Source organism: Balaenoptera borealis (genome assembly GCF_965194805.1).
Source record: "Balaenoptera borealis genome assembly, chromosome: 13".
NCBI lineage: Eukaryota > Metazoa > Chordata > Mammalia > Artiodactyla > Balaenopteridae > Balaenoptera > Balaenoptera borealis.
Genome location: NC_138870.1, coordinates 36585548 through 36602940, shown reverse-complemented (window position 1 = coordinate 36602940; position 17393 = coordinate 36585548). Strand labels below are relative to the sequence as shown.

General features: G+C 36.1%; 1 protein-coding gene across 5 annotated transcripts in view; it reads left to right on the top strand.

The window, feature by feature from the left end:
* ADAMTS20 (ADAM metallopeptidase with thrombospondin type 1 motif 20) overlaps positions 1-17393 on the top strand; it is a 232748-nt gene that overhangs the window by 135565 nt on the left and 79790 nt on the right. For all 5 annotated transcript variants that reach the window (XM_082349310.1, XM_082349311.1, XM_082349313.1 and 2 more), the window contains 12 exons: positions 155-272; positions 2602-2697; positions 5428-5594; positions 5748-5877; positions 10598-10724; positions 12587-12797; positions 12933-13097; positions 13594-13758; positions 14747-14866; positions 15605-15712; positions 16767-16931; positions 17027-17317. In XM_082349310.1, the coding sequence (XP_082205436.1) occupies positions 155-272; positions 2602-2697; positions 5428-5594; positions 5748-5877; positions 10598-10724; positions 12587-12797; positions 12933-13097; positions 13594-13758; positions 14747-14866; positions 15605-15712; positions 16767-16931; positions 17027-17317 (1863 nt within the window). The remainder of the gene's footprint in view (positions 1-154; positions 273-2601; positions 2698-5427; positions 5595-5747; positions 5878-10597; positions 10725-12586; positions 12798-12932; positions 13098-13593; positions 13759-14746; positions 14867-15604; positions 15713-16766; positions 16932-17026; positions 17318-17393) is intronic.

Sequence of the window (17393 nt, the reverse complement as noted above, 5' to 3'; positions counted from 1 at the left end):
GGTGTACAAACAAGATCAGTATTCTGAAAAAACCCTGTTGTATTGAATCTCCTATTAACTGAAAGAATATTTTTGAAAAGAACTTTGTTTTTAAAGCACCATGCTTTTCATTAGTCCTTTTTATGATGTTCATTGTAATTATTGTATTTTGAAGCAAGCTGGCTGTGATCACGTATTAAACTCCAAGGCCAGGAGAGACAGATGTGGAGTGTGTGGTGGGGATAACTCCTCATGCAGGACAATGGCAGGCGCCTTCAACAGTGCCCATTATGGTGAGCTGTGTAGTTCTTTCTAATTTTCTCTTTGGGTATAATAGTGGAGTATATAATGAAGGAATAATAGTAATGGCTTGTTATTGTTTTGTCTATTCTGTACCTTAGTTCATAATGATTAATTAAATCTTATACCAGATGTATCATTGAATTAATGAATTTACCTGCTTTAAGACAAATCTGATCCTTAAAAATTTGTTAGGTGCATTTATTAGAGTAAATGTGGTGCAGTTTGACAATGGTGTGTGAATAGTCCCCCAGTTAAAGCAATGTTTTTACTGCTCTTCCTGTAATTTGTATTGTATTTATTTATATTTTTTCCAGGAAATTCGATTTCAATTATTTTTAATCATTTGAACCACATTTTTTCGTGCATGACCTGGCCTATCTATTGTGTTTCATATTGATGATATATTGAAACGGATTGAAGGTGAAGGATGAAACCATTAACTTCAATGCTAATTTGGAATTAGTGTTACATTTGATTTTTCGGGAAGTATCTGGATTACAGATATAATTGATGTTTGGCCATGGTTTCATTTTTCTTCAGAATTATTATGAGAATACAATATGTCAGACATTTTCCGTTAAACTTTCTGAGAAAACATTTTTTCTTTTTATGGTAATAAAAAGCAGCCTTTTTAAACTTTTCTTGCAAAGTAAAAATGTATTTTTTATTACAGCTTTATTGTTCAGCTTTAAATTGCATTCACCTATTTTTGAAAGTAGTTTAAGTAAGAATTGCTTCAATTAAAGCAGTATAGTTTAAAACACAATTTATATTTTTATCTATATGAGAAGCATAGTACATTTCATACTCTGGTCGTGCTTATGAATCTGAGTTACTAGATAATTTGACATTATTTTTCTAGTTATTATGATTCATTATTTCACGGGAGCCGTAAATATTTGATCCCCTTTTATAACCAATGGCACACATTTATCAAAGTCTGGTCTGTATTCACTGAAAAACTTTTTTTTTCTTTGTAAAACCACATGCGCCAAATTAGGATCATATATTTAACCTTGACAAAATTGTACTATGAATTAATCAGTTTGCAAACGGAAAAAGATCTTAAACTCAGGTGTAGGGTCTGAATAGCGTTTGTCACATTACTGCCCCCTGGTGGTAGCCTTCATTTTGTCACATTTGCAATGCCTAGGAATGCTTTCTTGAAAAAATAGCAAAGACATAAATAGTGGAGCTGGTAGGGGTATTTTATAGTGAAAAAATCATGAGTCAAAATTATTTTTGTAGGCTTATAACCTACACCCAATATGCATATGGTGTATACAGAATCATCAGACCATTCGTTACTTTAAATGTGATATCTTAAAGAGATATAAATAAATAAGGCTGCTCTAAAAACATGCAAGGTAATCTCATATCATGGTTTCAAACGTAAGCTCTTTTAAAACTTCCTTTTCTTAAGTTCATTCTATATTTATCAAGTCAGTACATACGAAAAATTCTATCTCCTTTTGTTTATGTATTAAATAAAAGAGGAAAATCCTAAAAAGGGAAAGGAAAAACTTAGAATAATATCACTAGAGCAAAATTAATTGTTGACTTAAAACCTGAGAGTATTTGGAAAACTGACATGAGTGGTTTTAGTGCAGGAAACGTTGCTTCTTGTTTAATGTATATTTGATGTAGTGTTTCCTCATCTTTTGAGAAGTGCCAGTGTTGTTGAATTTGGTCTCATAAAACAGAAATATTTTCATTTCTCTTGAGTAAGCTTTTTACTTTTCTCTTGATAATTTGTTAGTAGACTTTACAAAATAATGTAAAATTTGGGGGTTAGCTATAGGGATTCTTGCTTACACTAGAACCTAAAAGCTTAAGAAAAATGTTTCTCTTCAACTTTCATTATTTTGCTGTTCACTGAGTCTGTGTACACATATAGCAATGACCAACTATTTTTATATCTCCTGGACTTGTGAATAGCATTTAGAATTTTTTTCCCCATTAGGAAGTATAAGATATAAAAGTATTGGTCAAATTTTAAAATGAATATGTGTACTAAATAGTTCAGGAGCTAAAATACTAGTTTCATTCTTATTCTATATTCAGAATTTTAGAAGTAAGAGAAATTAAGAAATGCACTTTAAGAATCCCAGGCTGTGTATTTCTAGACAACAACCACTTTTTCTTAATCCTTAGTAATTTATATAAGGCATTGATTCAAAAAGAATAAGCATGATATCATCTTTCAAAGATAAAATGAAATTAAGTCTGCTATGCTATTCAGATTTTTCTTTCAGCAGTACTAGCCTCCTGGCCGTTCTGCTTTTTGTGAAAGTTAACATGTGTAAACTTCTATTGCAGGTTATAATGTCGTTGTAAAGATTCCCCCAGGAGCAACAAACATTGATATTCTTCAGCACAGCTATTCTGGAAAACCAGAAGATGACAATTACCTGGGTAAACATTTTTAGTTAAACAGCAGCCAGTATGTGGTTCGTGTGCAATTTCACGGAGGTCTGTGGGTGTTGTAAATTCTTGGAAGGCAAGAAGAGCCCCTTGAAGAAACATGCAATTTCAGTTCACACTGAGCTTAAGTCATCTGACTCCCTATGCGTGATTTCTTTTTGAGCTACACACCATATCCTATTTTAAAAATCCTGAGCTAAATTCTGGAAAGTAAATTAAACTTTTTTTCCCATGAGGGTGTTTTAGAAAACCAGAGGTTATATTCAGTTAAAGTTGTGTGTGTATTTAGAATAAAATCCTCTTCTATCTTTATCTAAAATTAATTATAGACCTCTTCGGGGTTAAATGTTTTAAAGAATTTTCTTAAATGTCTTTACCATGTAGCAAAAGTCTTTAAATACAACTTTTACAAAGCTCTTATGTTACAGAAAGGCAGAAAGAGAACTATGGTTTCATATTTTTAGATGTTAATGAGCATAGTCATAGTGTATTGTCCTTTAGCTAATTCTAGAGTATAAATTTCAGTTGTTGTTTATTTTTGGAAATTAGCTTTTAGGGTCAAAGAATTTCACTTAGGCCCAGAGATGAAAAGAATGCTTTACAAACCTTTTCTTTGTGTCTGATAAATACCTTAATATTGACTAATTCATAATTCACCAAACTGGTGATGCAAAGCTGATAATGAGAAAGTACCTGCTTCACATTAATGAAATGTGAAATATTGGCTCAAGTAATCAACGCTTCTAACTTGGAATCTGAATATATGATGAACAATTTATCTCAAGAATTATATTTGGCATTATAGAGTCAATTGTAAAGAGAACGACTGCTGAATGGATGCAGGTTTTCCTTTTGGGATGATGAAAAAGTTTTAGTACTAAGTAGAGGTGGTGGTTATACAACATTGTGAATGTACTAAGTACTATCAAATTCTGCAGTTTAAAATGGTTAATTCTATGTTATGTCAATTTCACCTCTATAAAAAATGCAAAAAATTTCCCAAAGAAAATCAAATGTAAATGTTTTAACTTTTTACATTTAGTTGCAATTCTTTTTCTTTTGCATATACATAGGTATATGCTACCGTATTGTAGATAACTTAATACGTCACTCTTAGGATCCAAATATAGATATTTGGTTCTGCCCAAGTTTAAAAATTGGAAATGTTCACCAATAAAGTATCACTATACTTTGTAAAAGAACTACTAATGGAAATATCAAAATCTAAATTGGAGTGAGCAAAGTAAACATGTGAAGTCATTAGAAAGGACTTGTAAAATATTTATATTTATGAAATTTGCTTTGGTAACTAAAAATAATGAAATGTATACAATTTTTCTCAGTAAAGTTTTATTTATTTCCCTTAATTTTAATGTAACTGGTAGTCCCTTAAATAGGCCTATCCACTTCTGATAATGTCCAGATTTTCATTTTATAGGATAAATATGGAACTTTATTGGTTCTTCATTGAATTCAGTGTAATGTATAAAGACAATCACAATAGTCCATACAGACACAGAAACACCAAATGTCTTTGGCAGTAATCCCTTCATGGTTGCTTTGAGGTGTGTAGTATTTAGTAAGTTTAATCATAGGTAATTTGTATGCTTTGGGTGGGGTTCCCTGGAAGACCAAACAAATGTTTTCCAAAACAGTTATTCCACTGAGAAGTAAAGCAACAAAAAATATATTTTATTAATATGGAGTTTTTATTAGTGCAAAATTTAAAATATCATATATCCTCTTGAAAGTTAAAAAAAAAGCACAGTGCTTTTTTATAGTTTATACACTTTTACAAACACTTTCCAAATTTGATTCCGATTAAAAGCCTGTGAGGTAAGAAGTTTTATTATTCCTGTTATTCAATTAGGAAGCAAGTAGTTTATCCAAGATCACATAGTAATTAATTGGAACAACTTGAATTTAAACCAGTTGTTGTAATACCAAATTCTGTGGTCTTTTTACTACCACACCACTGTGGACACCATGTATTTTTTGCATTTAAAAAGTAACAAATCGTGAATACATTCTGTTACATACTCTATTATATACATATGTAAATATTAGTATATAGATAGACATACAGATACATATTTGATAGGCTGATATTAATACCTGTCACTGGGGAAAAAGAGAGAATAAGAAGGGGTAAGAACAGAGAGGGAGATAGGAGGATTCTGAAAAGCAGTCACTCACGTATGCGTGAGCAGTGATGAGTGCTTTGCCATGAAGAAGATCCAGATGTTTACAGAGAGAAGAGTGGAGAGGCATGGCCTTTTAGAACATTGACCCTAGAGTGTTGAAGCTTTGTACATTTTTTCCAAGATAAGCATTAACGGAATGCAGTCTGGCTGCCCTTTCTTTCCTCACCATGGATGACCAGGATTGATTTAGCTGATCTGTCTGCAGGCCCGTGCATGACTTCTTTCTGTTTTTCCCGCTTCTTGTGTGTCTCTCCCAGAGCTGCACGCCTTGTGGAAGATGATCTTCTCAGAAAGAAAAATTATAGGGTGAATTTATTTTCATGCCTTTGGCTGATGTGCTGAAGTTTCCCTGCTTATGGCTTAGATACCACTTTACAGTAAAATAAAGTTTGTTTCCTCCATCTTAATTTACGTTTATATTCTCTAATTTCAAAAAAAGCATGTGAATTGTAAAAGTTAAAAATGTTTCTGTACCATTGACTGGTTTTGCTATTTCATGAGCACTATCCTTTTACAGCATTATCGGACACTCAAGGGAATTTTCTTTTGAATGGGAATTTTGTTGTAAGTATGTCCAAAAAGGAAATCAACGTACAAGGAGCTATTTTTGAATACAGTGGTTCAAACAACTCGATTGAAAGAATTAATAGTACTGATCGGCTGGAAGAAGAACTTGTTTTGCAGGTAAATTCTCAGTAGTTGTTAATAAGACAGTTTTAATCATGTTAGTAAAGTATGATGCTTAAGTGCTTTGCATTTATTATTAAACACAAAAATGATCTTTTAAGAATATATCTTTTATGAATTAATGGTGTGCTCCTTTGTATTTTTATTGAGGTTTTATGTGTGGGTAATTTGTACAACCCTGATGTACGTTATTCCTTCAATATCCCCATGGAAGAGAAGAGCGATCTGTTCACATGGGACCCATATGGACCATGGCAAGACTGTACAAAAATGTGTCAAGGTACACTGGTATTAAATGAAAGAGACAAAAGTTCAGTTCTGCATGCTGGTATGATTTGGGGTACTCTTGAGTCTGGCTGCCTGTGGAATCCACGCATGTACACCACACAGACATACAGAGGTTTTCTGTCTTTTTTCTCTCCCTGCTTTTCTCCCCACTTATTCTTTGGTTCTTATACTTAACAGCCTCCCTTATCTCTACCCTTTTCAACGTTCTCCATCACTGCTTCTTCCCTATCTCATCCTCGTTCTCTTTCTCGCCATCACAGAAGGGTTCTCTAACTGGGACTCTGTTTCCCAGTGAAATACCCGCCCTCTTGTCCTTTCCCCTCAACACACTTTCCCAGCCACCCATCTCCCTCTTTTAGTGTTGGGGTGTCAACATTCTCTCATTCTCTTATTTCCCTTCCCTGACCACAAGGAAATGTGTTTGTACTGATGGATGGATAACTGAAAGGAATACAGAGGGAGATGGAAAAACAACGAAATTTGTAGTAGAGAAAGCAAATGAAGAGACTGGTTGTGTCTTTGGGCAATCTGTAATTACGAATACCTAGTTGTGTGATGCTACATTTGTGCAAATCAGTAAATGTTTATTGAGGGGCTACTTTGTTTTGGATTATTAGGACCCTGATTTTGCATTAAAGCTTTAAAGTCATATGGATGAAACAGAGGCATGCGTAGGTCATCTTAGTTTTAAATGGTAAATGCAATGCTACAGGTATGCACAGAGAAGACCCCAGGAAAGATGGAGGGGGCAGTTTGAGGAGGTGAAACGGGAAGATATAGGGAAGTTTGTGTAGAATGGAAAGGTAGTTCCGATGGGGACTAGAGACAAGTTTTGGCAATTAGGGGAGCAGTGAGTCAGAAGAGAGGCAGATCAGAGCAGTATGGAAAAGAGCTGAGAGAAGGTAGGTGGCCAGAGGCAGTGATCACAGATGATGGGAACACGTGGGACATTTTAACAAACTGACCTCAAGGTGCCAAAGAAATTGTGGTATCCCGTTCAGAAAAAGGCACAGACTTGGTCCTGTGGTGTCGGGACAGGGGTGCCCAGATGATAGCGTGGAAACAGGCATTCCTGTTTGAGCAGTGTCTCCGGGGAGGGAGACTGAAGTAAATGATGCCAGGCTGACTGGGACAGCGCTAGAAGTAGGAACAAAGCTTTGGTAACACAGAAGATGGAGGAATTCATTTTGACGAAAGACCCAGGTTATGCTTTATAGAAGAGAATTTCGGTTTGGGGAGCTGGGACAAGCATTCCAGCATAACTGGGTAAGCTGGTCTGTGGCAGTGGATATGGGGAGCTAGAAGAAATCTAAGTAACAGTTGAGTGAAAGAACATTCTACAATGTGGGGAACACAGCAAATAAAAAATAACAAGATCCAAATGAAAGGTGGGACGAGGCATTTTGAGATAGTTTGGAAGTCTGAACCAGGAGAGCTCTCTTGTGTGCAGGAGGAAAGGCACTATTAATTCAATTGCCACAACGTATACTATGATTATAGTTCCTTTGATGTGTGTGTGTAACTTTGGGGTTTCTTTAAAGTGAAGTTTCTTCAGTTTTGTTTACTTGTTTCCCTGTGTACTGAAAATGATCAGTCCCCCAACTTTTTGTGAGTGCTATAAATTTTGTCTTAATATTTTGAAGCACATTATTCAATGTATCAGTTTCAATTTTCCTTTATTTTTCCTCATCTGTTGCTCCTGTGGCCCTCTTCTCTCCTGCTGTAACTTGGCTGTGTTGCTTTTCAGGCCTGTTACATGGCTGTCATCATGCACTTACCCTTTTTTATGTATTTGATTCCCTGCGTTCTAAATCCTATGAATTCCTCTTTTTATTTCCTCCATTGCGGGGAACATATCTGTCAGTACTTTCCTGAGAAAGAGAGGCAGGTTTTTGAAATTGTTGTCTCTCTGAAAATAGCATTATTCTATTCGTGCATTGGATTGATAGCTTGGCTCATATAAAATTCTAAACTAGATTACTTTCCTTTAGAATGTTGAAAATCTTGTTTTCTGGCTCATTTTCCGATTTCCCGTGCTTGGATATGACACTTCCTGGTGTGGAAGTTTTGTTTCTCCCCACCTTAATTCTGGTGGTGTGGAATATCAGGACCATGTGCATTGGTGCGGCTTTTTTATTCGTCTATTTTCCTAGGTAATTAGGATGCATTCCAATTGGGACATAGATTCTTTGACTTGAGAAGTTTTGTTCATGATTTCTTTGATAATTTCTTCACGCTAAATTTTCTCTTCTATCTTTGTAAAATTTGTATTGTCTGGATATCCAACCTCCTGGACTTGATCTCTTATCTCCTAATTTCCTCTCCAAATGTACATTGTTTTCTTAATGTTTCTTCTCAACAGCTTGCTTTTGTTTCATGGATGCAACCCCCATGTCCTTGAGAGTATTAATCTTAGTCTTGTAAGTTTCTTCTGCTCCCTGACATATCTATTTCATCTTAGTTCTATTTTGCTTCTGCTTCTTTTGGTCTCTTTTGTGTGAGTGACTTTCCTAAAGTGTCTGCTCATCCTTTGCTGTTTGTTCATATTTAAAGACTAAAATGCTAACTGAAAGTCCTGTGTGGGTTAGATAAGTCAACCCTCATTATAGAATAATTGGATCTCTAAGTAGCCCTTTCTTGTGTCACTGGGGGAGAAGCCCCAGAAGTCATTGTCATTTGACCTTTTTTCTTGGGCTGAAGAGTTTTCCAAGAGAGGAATTCTCCCATCTTCTGATGGTCAGTTAGGGGACGGGAGAAACCATAAAAATTGGCTTGGAGCCAGAGGGAAATGGAGGGAGAGCCCAGTGGGCTTGGGTCTCATCATTCAGTATGGGACTTTTACTGAATACCCCTATTTTTAGTACAACTTCCCTTTTTAGTACAACTCCCTAACTTCCCTCAGCTGCTGTGTCTGTGCCCTCAAGTTCACCCTCTCTAGAGCTTTGCTGTCCAATATGGTAGCCACTAGCCACATGTGGCTAGCCCATTGAAATGTGGTAGAAGTGTGAAATGCACAATGAATTCTATAGACTTAGTATGAAAAAAAGAATGTAAAATACATCATCAATAATGTTTATATTGCTATCAGGTGGAAATGATCCTATTTGGATATTTGGATATTTTGGATTCTTCTATCTTTTTACTTCTTAATGTCACTACGAGACAATGTAAAATTACATGTGGTTCACGTTATGTTTTTATTGGACAGTGTTGCTCTCAACGAGAAGGTAGGAGTCTGACTGATCTTCATAAATAGTATTCAGTCACTTCTCCATTTTTTCAGGCCTACCCCTCACACATTTACCTCTTTAGAGACACCTGGTGTTTTTGATTCCTGGACTTTGCTTGGATTCTGTGGCATGAATGGTTTGTTTCTTACTTTCTTCCTCCACGGCCTTAGATTTCAGCTTCCTTGGCTCTATTAAAATAGTTATTTCCATCTTCTTTTCATATTCAGAATTTCCTTTTCTTGCCTACTGTGTTTCCTTCTTTATTCTTTTTGTTCCTTCAGGTTTTTGCCTTGTCAAAATTCTTTATAGTTACCTCAGATGGTATTTAGGAAGGAGCAGAGATAAACATGCATGTTCATGTTTAACTAACTGAAAGTATACAGTTGAACTTGGATAAAACAGAAATTTGATCATGGCACTGATGGCTTAAACTTTTTCCTGTCTCCTCATTGCAGAAAGTGCAAAGTTCAGTCTACTCTGGCCCCTGTGGCTTCTCTTAGTTTGCTTTTGCTGTGGTTATTCCCCATACAAACCCCCACCAAATCTCAATGACTTAGAACAACAAAGGTTTATTTCTCACTCATACTATGTGTTGGCTGCTAATTGGCTCTGACTCTTCTCCAGCTTGGTATCTGCATCCATGTCATTTTTCAAAAAAATTAATAGACTTTATTTTTTTAAAGCAGTTTTAGGTTTATAGAAAAGTTAACAGAAAGTACAGAAAATTTTCATATTGCCCCTTCTTCCATACCCTCCCTCCCCCATTCCCCTATTCTTGTCATCTTGCATTTGTGTGGCACATTTATTACAATTGATCCATTATTATTAACTAAAGTCTGTCCGTGCTGCCTTTATCATTCATGATTCCAGGCTGAAAGATCAGCCCCATCTGGGAAAAGCTGTTTTAGAGACAGAGGGAAAAGGGAAGGAGAGTTGGCAGAAGCATACAGTGGCTTTTAGAGCTTCTGCTTGGAACTGGAATAGGTCACATCTCCTTACAGGTGGTTGGCATAAGTCTGCTCCTCCTATAGGAAGTTATAGTAACACTGTAGCAAGTGGAGATGTATAATTTTGTTACAGGGAAAAGGGAAGCAAATAATGGGGAACGGGGGGTGTAGTGTATCGTGTATTGTGTATCCTGTATAATGTGTCGTCAGCACTGACCCTGGCCACTCAGTTCTCTGCTAGCAACCCTTCTATACAACTGTAATAAATTTCTTTCTACTCCACACCTGTCCCACCTTCCCTTATGTCTCTCTACTAAGCAAACTCCTCAGTGTTTCAGGGTTCAGCTTGCTTATTGCAGAAAGTCATTCCTGACTAGATCAATATGCTAGCCTATTTGTATGCTATGTTGGAATTTTGTTTTTTTTTTCTTTCTTAGCTTAATCCTTCAGGCTATTAGCAGAAGTAAATGATTATGCAACATCTCCTTATGTGAATTTTCCTTTAATTTTAAATTTTCATTTGGCTTTGGCCAAGGTCTTCATAGAAGAAAAATTACCTGTGTACGTAAAAGTGATCATATGGTAGTGTCTGATCAAAGATGTGACCACTTACCACTTCCATTGTTGGTGACTGAAAGGTGCAATACAGACTGTGAACTAAGGTAAGTAAAAGAGAAATAATGTATAATGTAACCAGATTAAAATCAGTAAGTGAGGTAAGATGTAAACATCTAGTGCAGTGCCTATCACAGAGTGGGCATGTAATTAATGTCTATCCTTTGACCCTTCAGTTAAAAAACTTTAGACTCATTAACTTATTATGAAACTCGGCAATTGGTTTGAGTTTTTTTTTTTTTTTAAAGTTTAATTTTTTTTTAATTTATTTATGTCTGTGTTGGGTCTTCGTTTCTGTGCGAGGGCTTTCTCTAGTTGCGGCAAGCGGGGGCCACTCTTCATCGCGGTGCGCGGGCCTCTCATTATTGCGGCCTCTCTTGTTGCGGAGCACAGGCTCCAGACGCGCAGGCTCAGTAGTTGTGGCTCACGGGTCTAGTTGCTCCGCGGTATGTGGGATCTTCCCAGACCAGGGCTCGAACCCGTGTCCCCTGCGTTGGCAGGCAGATTCTCAACCACTGCGCCACAAGGGAAGCCCCGGTTTGAGTTTTTTATTCATAGTATTTGCTGAATTCCAGAATAGAGGCCTCAATATTTTGCGTAAGAAATTGAATAAAATTTGTCTGTAAAATAAATACAGGAAAACTCTAATCTGAAAACCTATGGTTTAAAGATCTGAAACAATACATTTTGTAGCACTATCCTATAATTCCCATTGAACTCATGAACCAATAAACTTTTAAAGTTTGAGGATTAGAGAATCAATAAATTGATTTCTATATCTTATCAGTATTTTGTCCATTAAACATTAGGAACATGATCCTAGATCATGGCAGGAAAGTTTGTTCTTCTAAAATTCTTGTTATTTGATTATCTGTGATGGGTCTTAGAGTGACGCTAAGAGCAATAACCCCCATGTAGCAGGTGACAGTCAACTTTCAGAGATGGCCAGAGCCTCTTTCACTCAGCAAGCATGAGAATTTTTATATATTTACGGTGTTGTTTGAAGGCCTATAGTGAAAGGCTAATGACAGAACAGCCTGTACAAGGTGCATCCTCTACATTGCAGTAGAGTGAAGCACAGTGAAACCCTTGAGATGCAGGTGGGATGAAAAGGAACTCCATGAATCCTCTGCTCTGCTGTACTAGGGCACTCATATTGTCTGAGAGATTGCTAGACTGTAATTGGGATAATGTGGCTCAAACTGGCAGATTTTACTTGTGGGAAAAAAAATGTTTTCCCTGGAAACATGTCTAAAAATAGATTACTTGAATTAATGAGAAAATGTGATATGCCTTACAAAAACCAAGTTTACCAACTTGTAAAGGCTTTATCTTTATTGATGTAGTCATATTCCCAGATATTCCCTGATCCTCAGTCAAATAAAGGTTGCATAGGGAGGCACTCCCTGATGATGAGTCAAATAATATTCAGTTCTAGTCTTAAATCTTCCACTACATAATTGAGCAATCTTGATCTCAACTAGTTGTTTTCAAAGGTCTAGTGGGAGGCTTGGGGTTCCTAGGACCTCCAAAGTTGCCTCCAAGTGCCTGTATAGCTGGTTCCCTACCTCCATCTTTAACCAGACACTCCATGTTTATGTATTTGGAGTCCAAGTTAGATTTTATTTGGAAAAAAGTAAGATTTCTGACAAGTCAGGCGTTCATACCATTTGAATGTACAGCACCTCTGGTCTTCATTTTCTCATCTATAAAATGAAAGTTTGGGCCCTGTGATGTCTAAGAAGTTTTCATCCCTAAATCAATGATACATCAAATATTTTTAGGTGGCTTGTCCATTAATTGCAACAAAATTTTAAAGATGAATGATACGCATGAGTTTCTCTGAATCCGTTTTTTAAATTGTGTTCATTGGCACACCTCCTAAGTGTAATAACCTCATTTTTTGAAGGTGGCACATCATTGGCAAAAGTGAATGTTCATCCCTTTGTGGTCAAGGATATAAGTCATTGGACATCCACTGTATGAAGTATTCCATTCATAAAGGACATACTGTTCCAGTAGATGACCACTACTGTGGTGACCAGCTTAAACCTCCGACCCGAGAACCCTGCCATGGTGACTGTGTCTTAACAAGGTGGCATTATTCAGAATGGTCCCAGGTACAAAGAAAAAGATTGCTTAAGAAAAGTTGCTCCTTTTTTTTTTTTACCTCTAATTAAATATTTGTCACTCTAGAGTTTTGTTAAAATTTTTATTTTGTGTCTATTTGTCACCACTTTTCTTTTTTTAATCAGTGTTCCAGGAGTTGTGGAGGAGGGGAGAGGTCTCGAGAATCTTATTGTGTAAATAACTTTGGCCACCGTCTTGCTGACAGAGAATGCCAGGAACTTCCCCGAGTGACAACTGAGAATTGCAATGAATTTTCCTGTCCCAGTTGGGCCACTAGTGAGTGGAGTGAGGTAACATTAAACCCATGAGGCTTAGAACTGTTATAACATTGTGTAGGAGAGCTTTGCAATCGAAGGCTATATAATTCAAAAAAATAATTTCAATTTATTTTATCATGTGGTAAATAACTTTATCAAGGTAGTAAAACATTAAAAAATGGTTTGTTCTTTAACTGTTTACAATATCTGGCCAACAATGACATACTGGTGTTTAATCTATAACCACTTTCATAGTGTCCACAGTAGGCTGAGATATACACTTGTTCTAAGGTTAGTTTTGTACCTTTGTTTCTGGAACAAATGGACATTGCACTGGGATTTGGGCAGCAGAAGTTTGGGATGGCTGATTTTACCCCGTGAATATGTCTGATTTTTTTGAGGAGTGAAGGGAAAATGTCCTTAGGAATGGTCTTTCAACTGTATTTGAATATGCAAGTTGATCATTCATTATATATTTTGTAGGTATAGTTGCTAATACTGAAAATAATGGTCAGTTGTATTCTTACAGTGTCTTGTTACATGTGGAAAAGGAACAAGGCAGCGGCAGGTGTGGTGTCAACTGAATGAAGATCACTTGAGTGATGGCTTTTGTGATCCAAGCACCAAACCTGAGTCTCTGAGACCATGTGAGCTTCATGCATGTGCTTCCTGGCAAGTAGGACCATGGGGTTCTGTGAGTATATGATAAGGGTTTTTCTGCTCTAATCCATCATTACAGAATAACACAGAAGTTGTGGTGTATTCACTCTTTAGTGGCTGCATCTAAATTTGGGTGTTTTTTTGGAAAAAGATTCCTGAAATGTAAATCCCTACCTGCACAATTTTGTCAGTACTGCTAATGTTGCTGTGGTAAATATTCTAGCTTTGCTTTTTAATTCAGTTTTGTTAAGCAAAATGCTACAAATTTTATGCTTTCACGAGGAACCATATTCAATATCCTGTAATAAATCGTAATGGAAAATAATATGAAAAAGAATATATATATATAAATAACTGAATCACTTTGCTATACACCAGAAACTAACATAACGTTGTAAATCAACTCTACTTCAATAAAAATTTTTTTATGCTTTCATCAGCTTTATTTAAACTATAGACATTTTCATGTTCGGTGTCTAAATTATTATCTTTACTGTATTTAGAGTAGGCATTGTTGGGAAGTTTTGCCAAACAGGCGGCTAGGAATCTGCTGGATGAGAGTGGGCAGCTTATTATCCTACGCAGGTTGCCACAGTTGCTGGGAAACCTTCTCTCATCTGCCCTTTAACTCTGTCCTATGCCCTTCCTTCTTTATCTCTTTGAAATTTACTTAGCATATTAAATGACATGCATACACCAGGTCGATTTTGAAAAGTATTTAGTTTCTCTAAACTGTATTGACTCTGCCTCCAAAATACCAGGCTTCTATTGATATTTTTACATGATAACTTTTTAAAGATATAATAACTGTCCATTTTAACTTCACTATTTTATTAGTATCTCCATAAATTTGAATAAAGATGTATGTTGATTCAATTTGCTCATTTTAAGTCTAGAATCTGGTATAAAGGACTAATAAGAATATCTACTGAAAGTATATTCTTAACTGTCTATGCACTAAGAAAATAAAGTTTATGGAATTTTTGAACAATGGTGTTTGGTATCTGCTTATATTCTTTCAGTGCACAGCCACGTGTGGACAGGGGTACCAGATGCGTGCTGTGAAATGTGTCAATGAACTACTTAGTGCGGTGCTAGATGATAGACTGTGCCATGGAGCTAGTCGCCCAAGTGACAGGCAGGTAAAGGACACCTCTTCATGGGTTATAAACAAAAATGTTTGATACAGGAGGATTATTGATATGTTAAAATTATTTCCATATGTATTTTTTCCACTTAAACTTCTATGCCTTAAAAATGTATGTGGGGGACTTCCCTGGTGGTCCAGTGGCAAAGGCTCCACGTTCCCAATGCAGGGGGCCTGGGTTCCATCCCTGGTTAGGGAACTAGATCCCTCATGCTGCAACTAAGACCTGGTGCAGCCAAATAAATAAATAAATATTTTTTTAAAAAGGTATGTGGGCATCAGAAAGTATATTGTTCTTGGTTTTGCCAGCTTTATTGATGCATTTTTTTTACTCTTTATCTGCCATTGGATCACTCATTTAACTTACATTTCCGTCCTTTGAACTGCAGAAGGCTGAACCTCCAAAGCGTGTCGTACTGCTTAAGGTAGCATCCTGTGTTCATTCAGGAGGTTTCAGCTTAGTGGTATTTTTGAAGGACTATTACTCTTTTCTTTTCAACTATCAGGCATGATCCAAACTTTAGCCTTCAGAGTCATACTATCCACTTCTAGCCCTTGATAGTATTTTGTACTTTTGAAAAATATAAACCTTTACATCACTTCTTAGTAGTTTAGTATGCAAATGTTCTTTACTTATATATGTGGAGGATGAAATGAAGTATAGGATTTAGTGTAAAGCAAAATGTTAATTAATTCATTGATGTTTTGTGAGACCCATTTTTCTTCTGGACAGGACTGTATTGTTACACCTTGCCCAATTATCCCTAAAATTGGGGCCACTTCATTACCAGCTCTTCCCATGGGAAAGATAGCACAATGGCGATACGGTTCTTGGACCCCAGTAAGTGAATTCCTTTAAGAGGTACAGTGTTTCTACTATGCAGCTTTTCAGACATCCACAAAATAGTTGCTACAGATTTGCCAAATTAATGTATGCATTCATTCTCAGGTATTTTGATGAATATAAGGTTTAGAATTAGATAATTTAATGACTAAATCCTATTCTGCCTTTCAAGAGCTCTGTGTCTCTGGGAAGAAATTTAAGTTTTCTAGCTCTATTTTTCTGATCTACCAAATGGGGATGATAATATTTATTGATTATTTTTTTAACTTTTATTTTATTTATTTATTTTTTTACAGCAGGTTCTTATTAGTTATCTATTTTATACATATGAGCGTATACATGTCAATCCCAATCTCCCAGTTCATCCCACCACCACCCCCTCACTTTCCCCCCTTGGTGTCCATACGTTTGTTCTCTACATCTGTGTCTCTATTTCTGCCTTGCAAACCAGTTCAGGGGATGATAATATTTATGTCCCAGGTAGTTATGAGAAGCAGATGTGATAGGCTTTTTATCAGCCTTTATTTAAACTACCACATATTCATGTTGTTTTTCTAAACTGAAGGCTTTAATCTATTTGGAGTATATACTTGCTTTAGTATTATGAAAATATATAATAAATATATGAAAGATATATGAAAATATATGAAAGATATATTTTTAAATTTCATATATTCTCTGAATATTTTAATTATGAGAGCCTATCTACTCTATTACCTAGGTCTTTAAAAGTTATCTTAAATGATATCTTAAGATTCTCTTATATAAAATATTTTCTTTTCTTTTTTAAATTTTGGCAATCAACTAATCAATATTCCAAAAAGTTGAGTGTTTTGTTTCATTATCACAAATATCTGATTTGTGAAATTTATTTTCTAAACTCATTGGGATATTCACTGCCCTGTCTTTGACTCAGAACTGATGCCAGGTGATAGTATTTATAATTTAACTTTTTTCAGTAAACTTGAGGTTTAGAAATTTGAGCAACAGCCAAGTGTAAGGGATGTGGAAATGTCCTGTATAACTCCTTGGTATTATTCAATTTTTTTAGTGCTCTGTGTCTTGTGGAAGAGGGAATCAAGCCCGCTATGTGAGCTGTCGTGATGCTCACGATGGAATAGCAGATGAATCATATTGTGCCCACTTACCCCGACCAGCTGAAATAGCTGTCTGTTTTAGCCCTTGTGGAGAGTGGCAAACAGGGAATTGGGCACCTGTAAGTATTTGTATGTGAAGAAAATGAAATGAAAAATTTAAATATAATACTTGCTATTTAAGATAATGTAGTTTATGGGCTGAATTTGTGATCAGTGCTCAGCTTCCTGTGGCCATGGAAAAACAACTCGACAAGTTTTATGCATCAACTATCATCAGCCAGTTAATGAGAATTACTGTGACCCTGAAGTCCGCCCTGTGACAGAACAAGAATGTAACCTGGCAGCCTGCCCTCCCACATACAGCCACTTTCCGAGTTCCTCTGAGCAGCCAAGCCATTTTCCAGGCAGGAATTTTCCATTAACTCACAAACCAGAAGATAATCAAAATCAGGGGGTCCATCCATCCATCAGAGGAAACCAGTGGAGAACAGGACCATGGGGATCAGTAAGCCCTCTTTATTGAGTTATACTAATTCTGTAATTTTGTTATGTTATAGGGCCTTTTAACAGATAGGTATGTA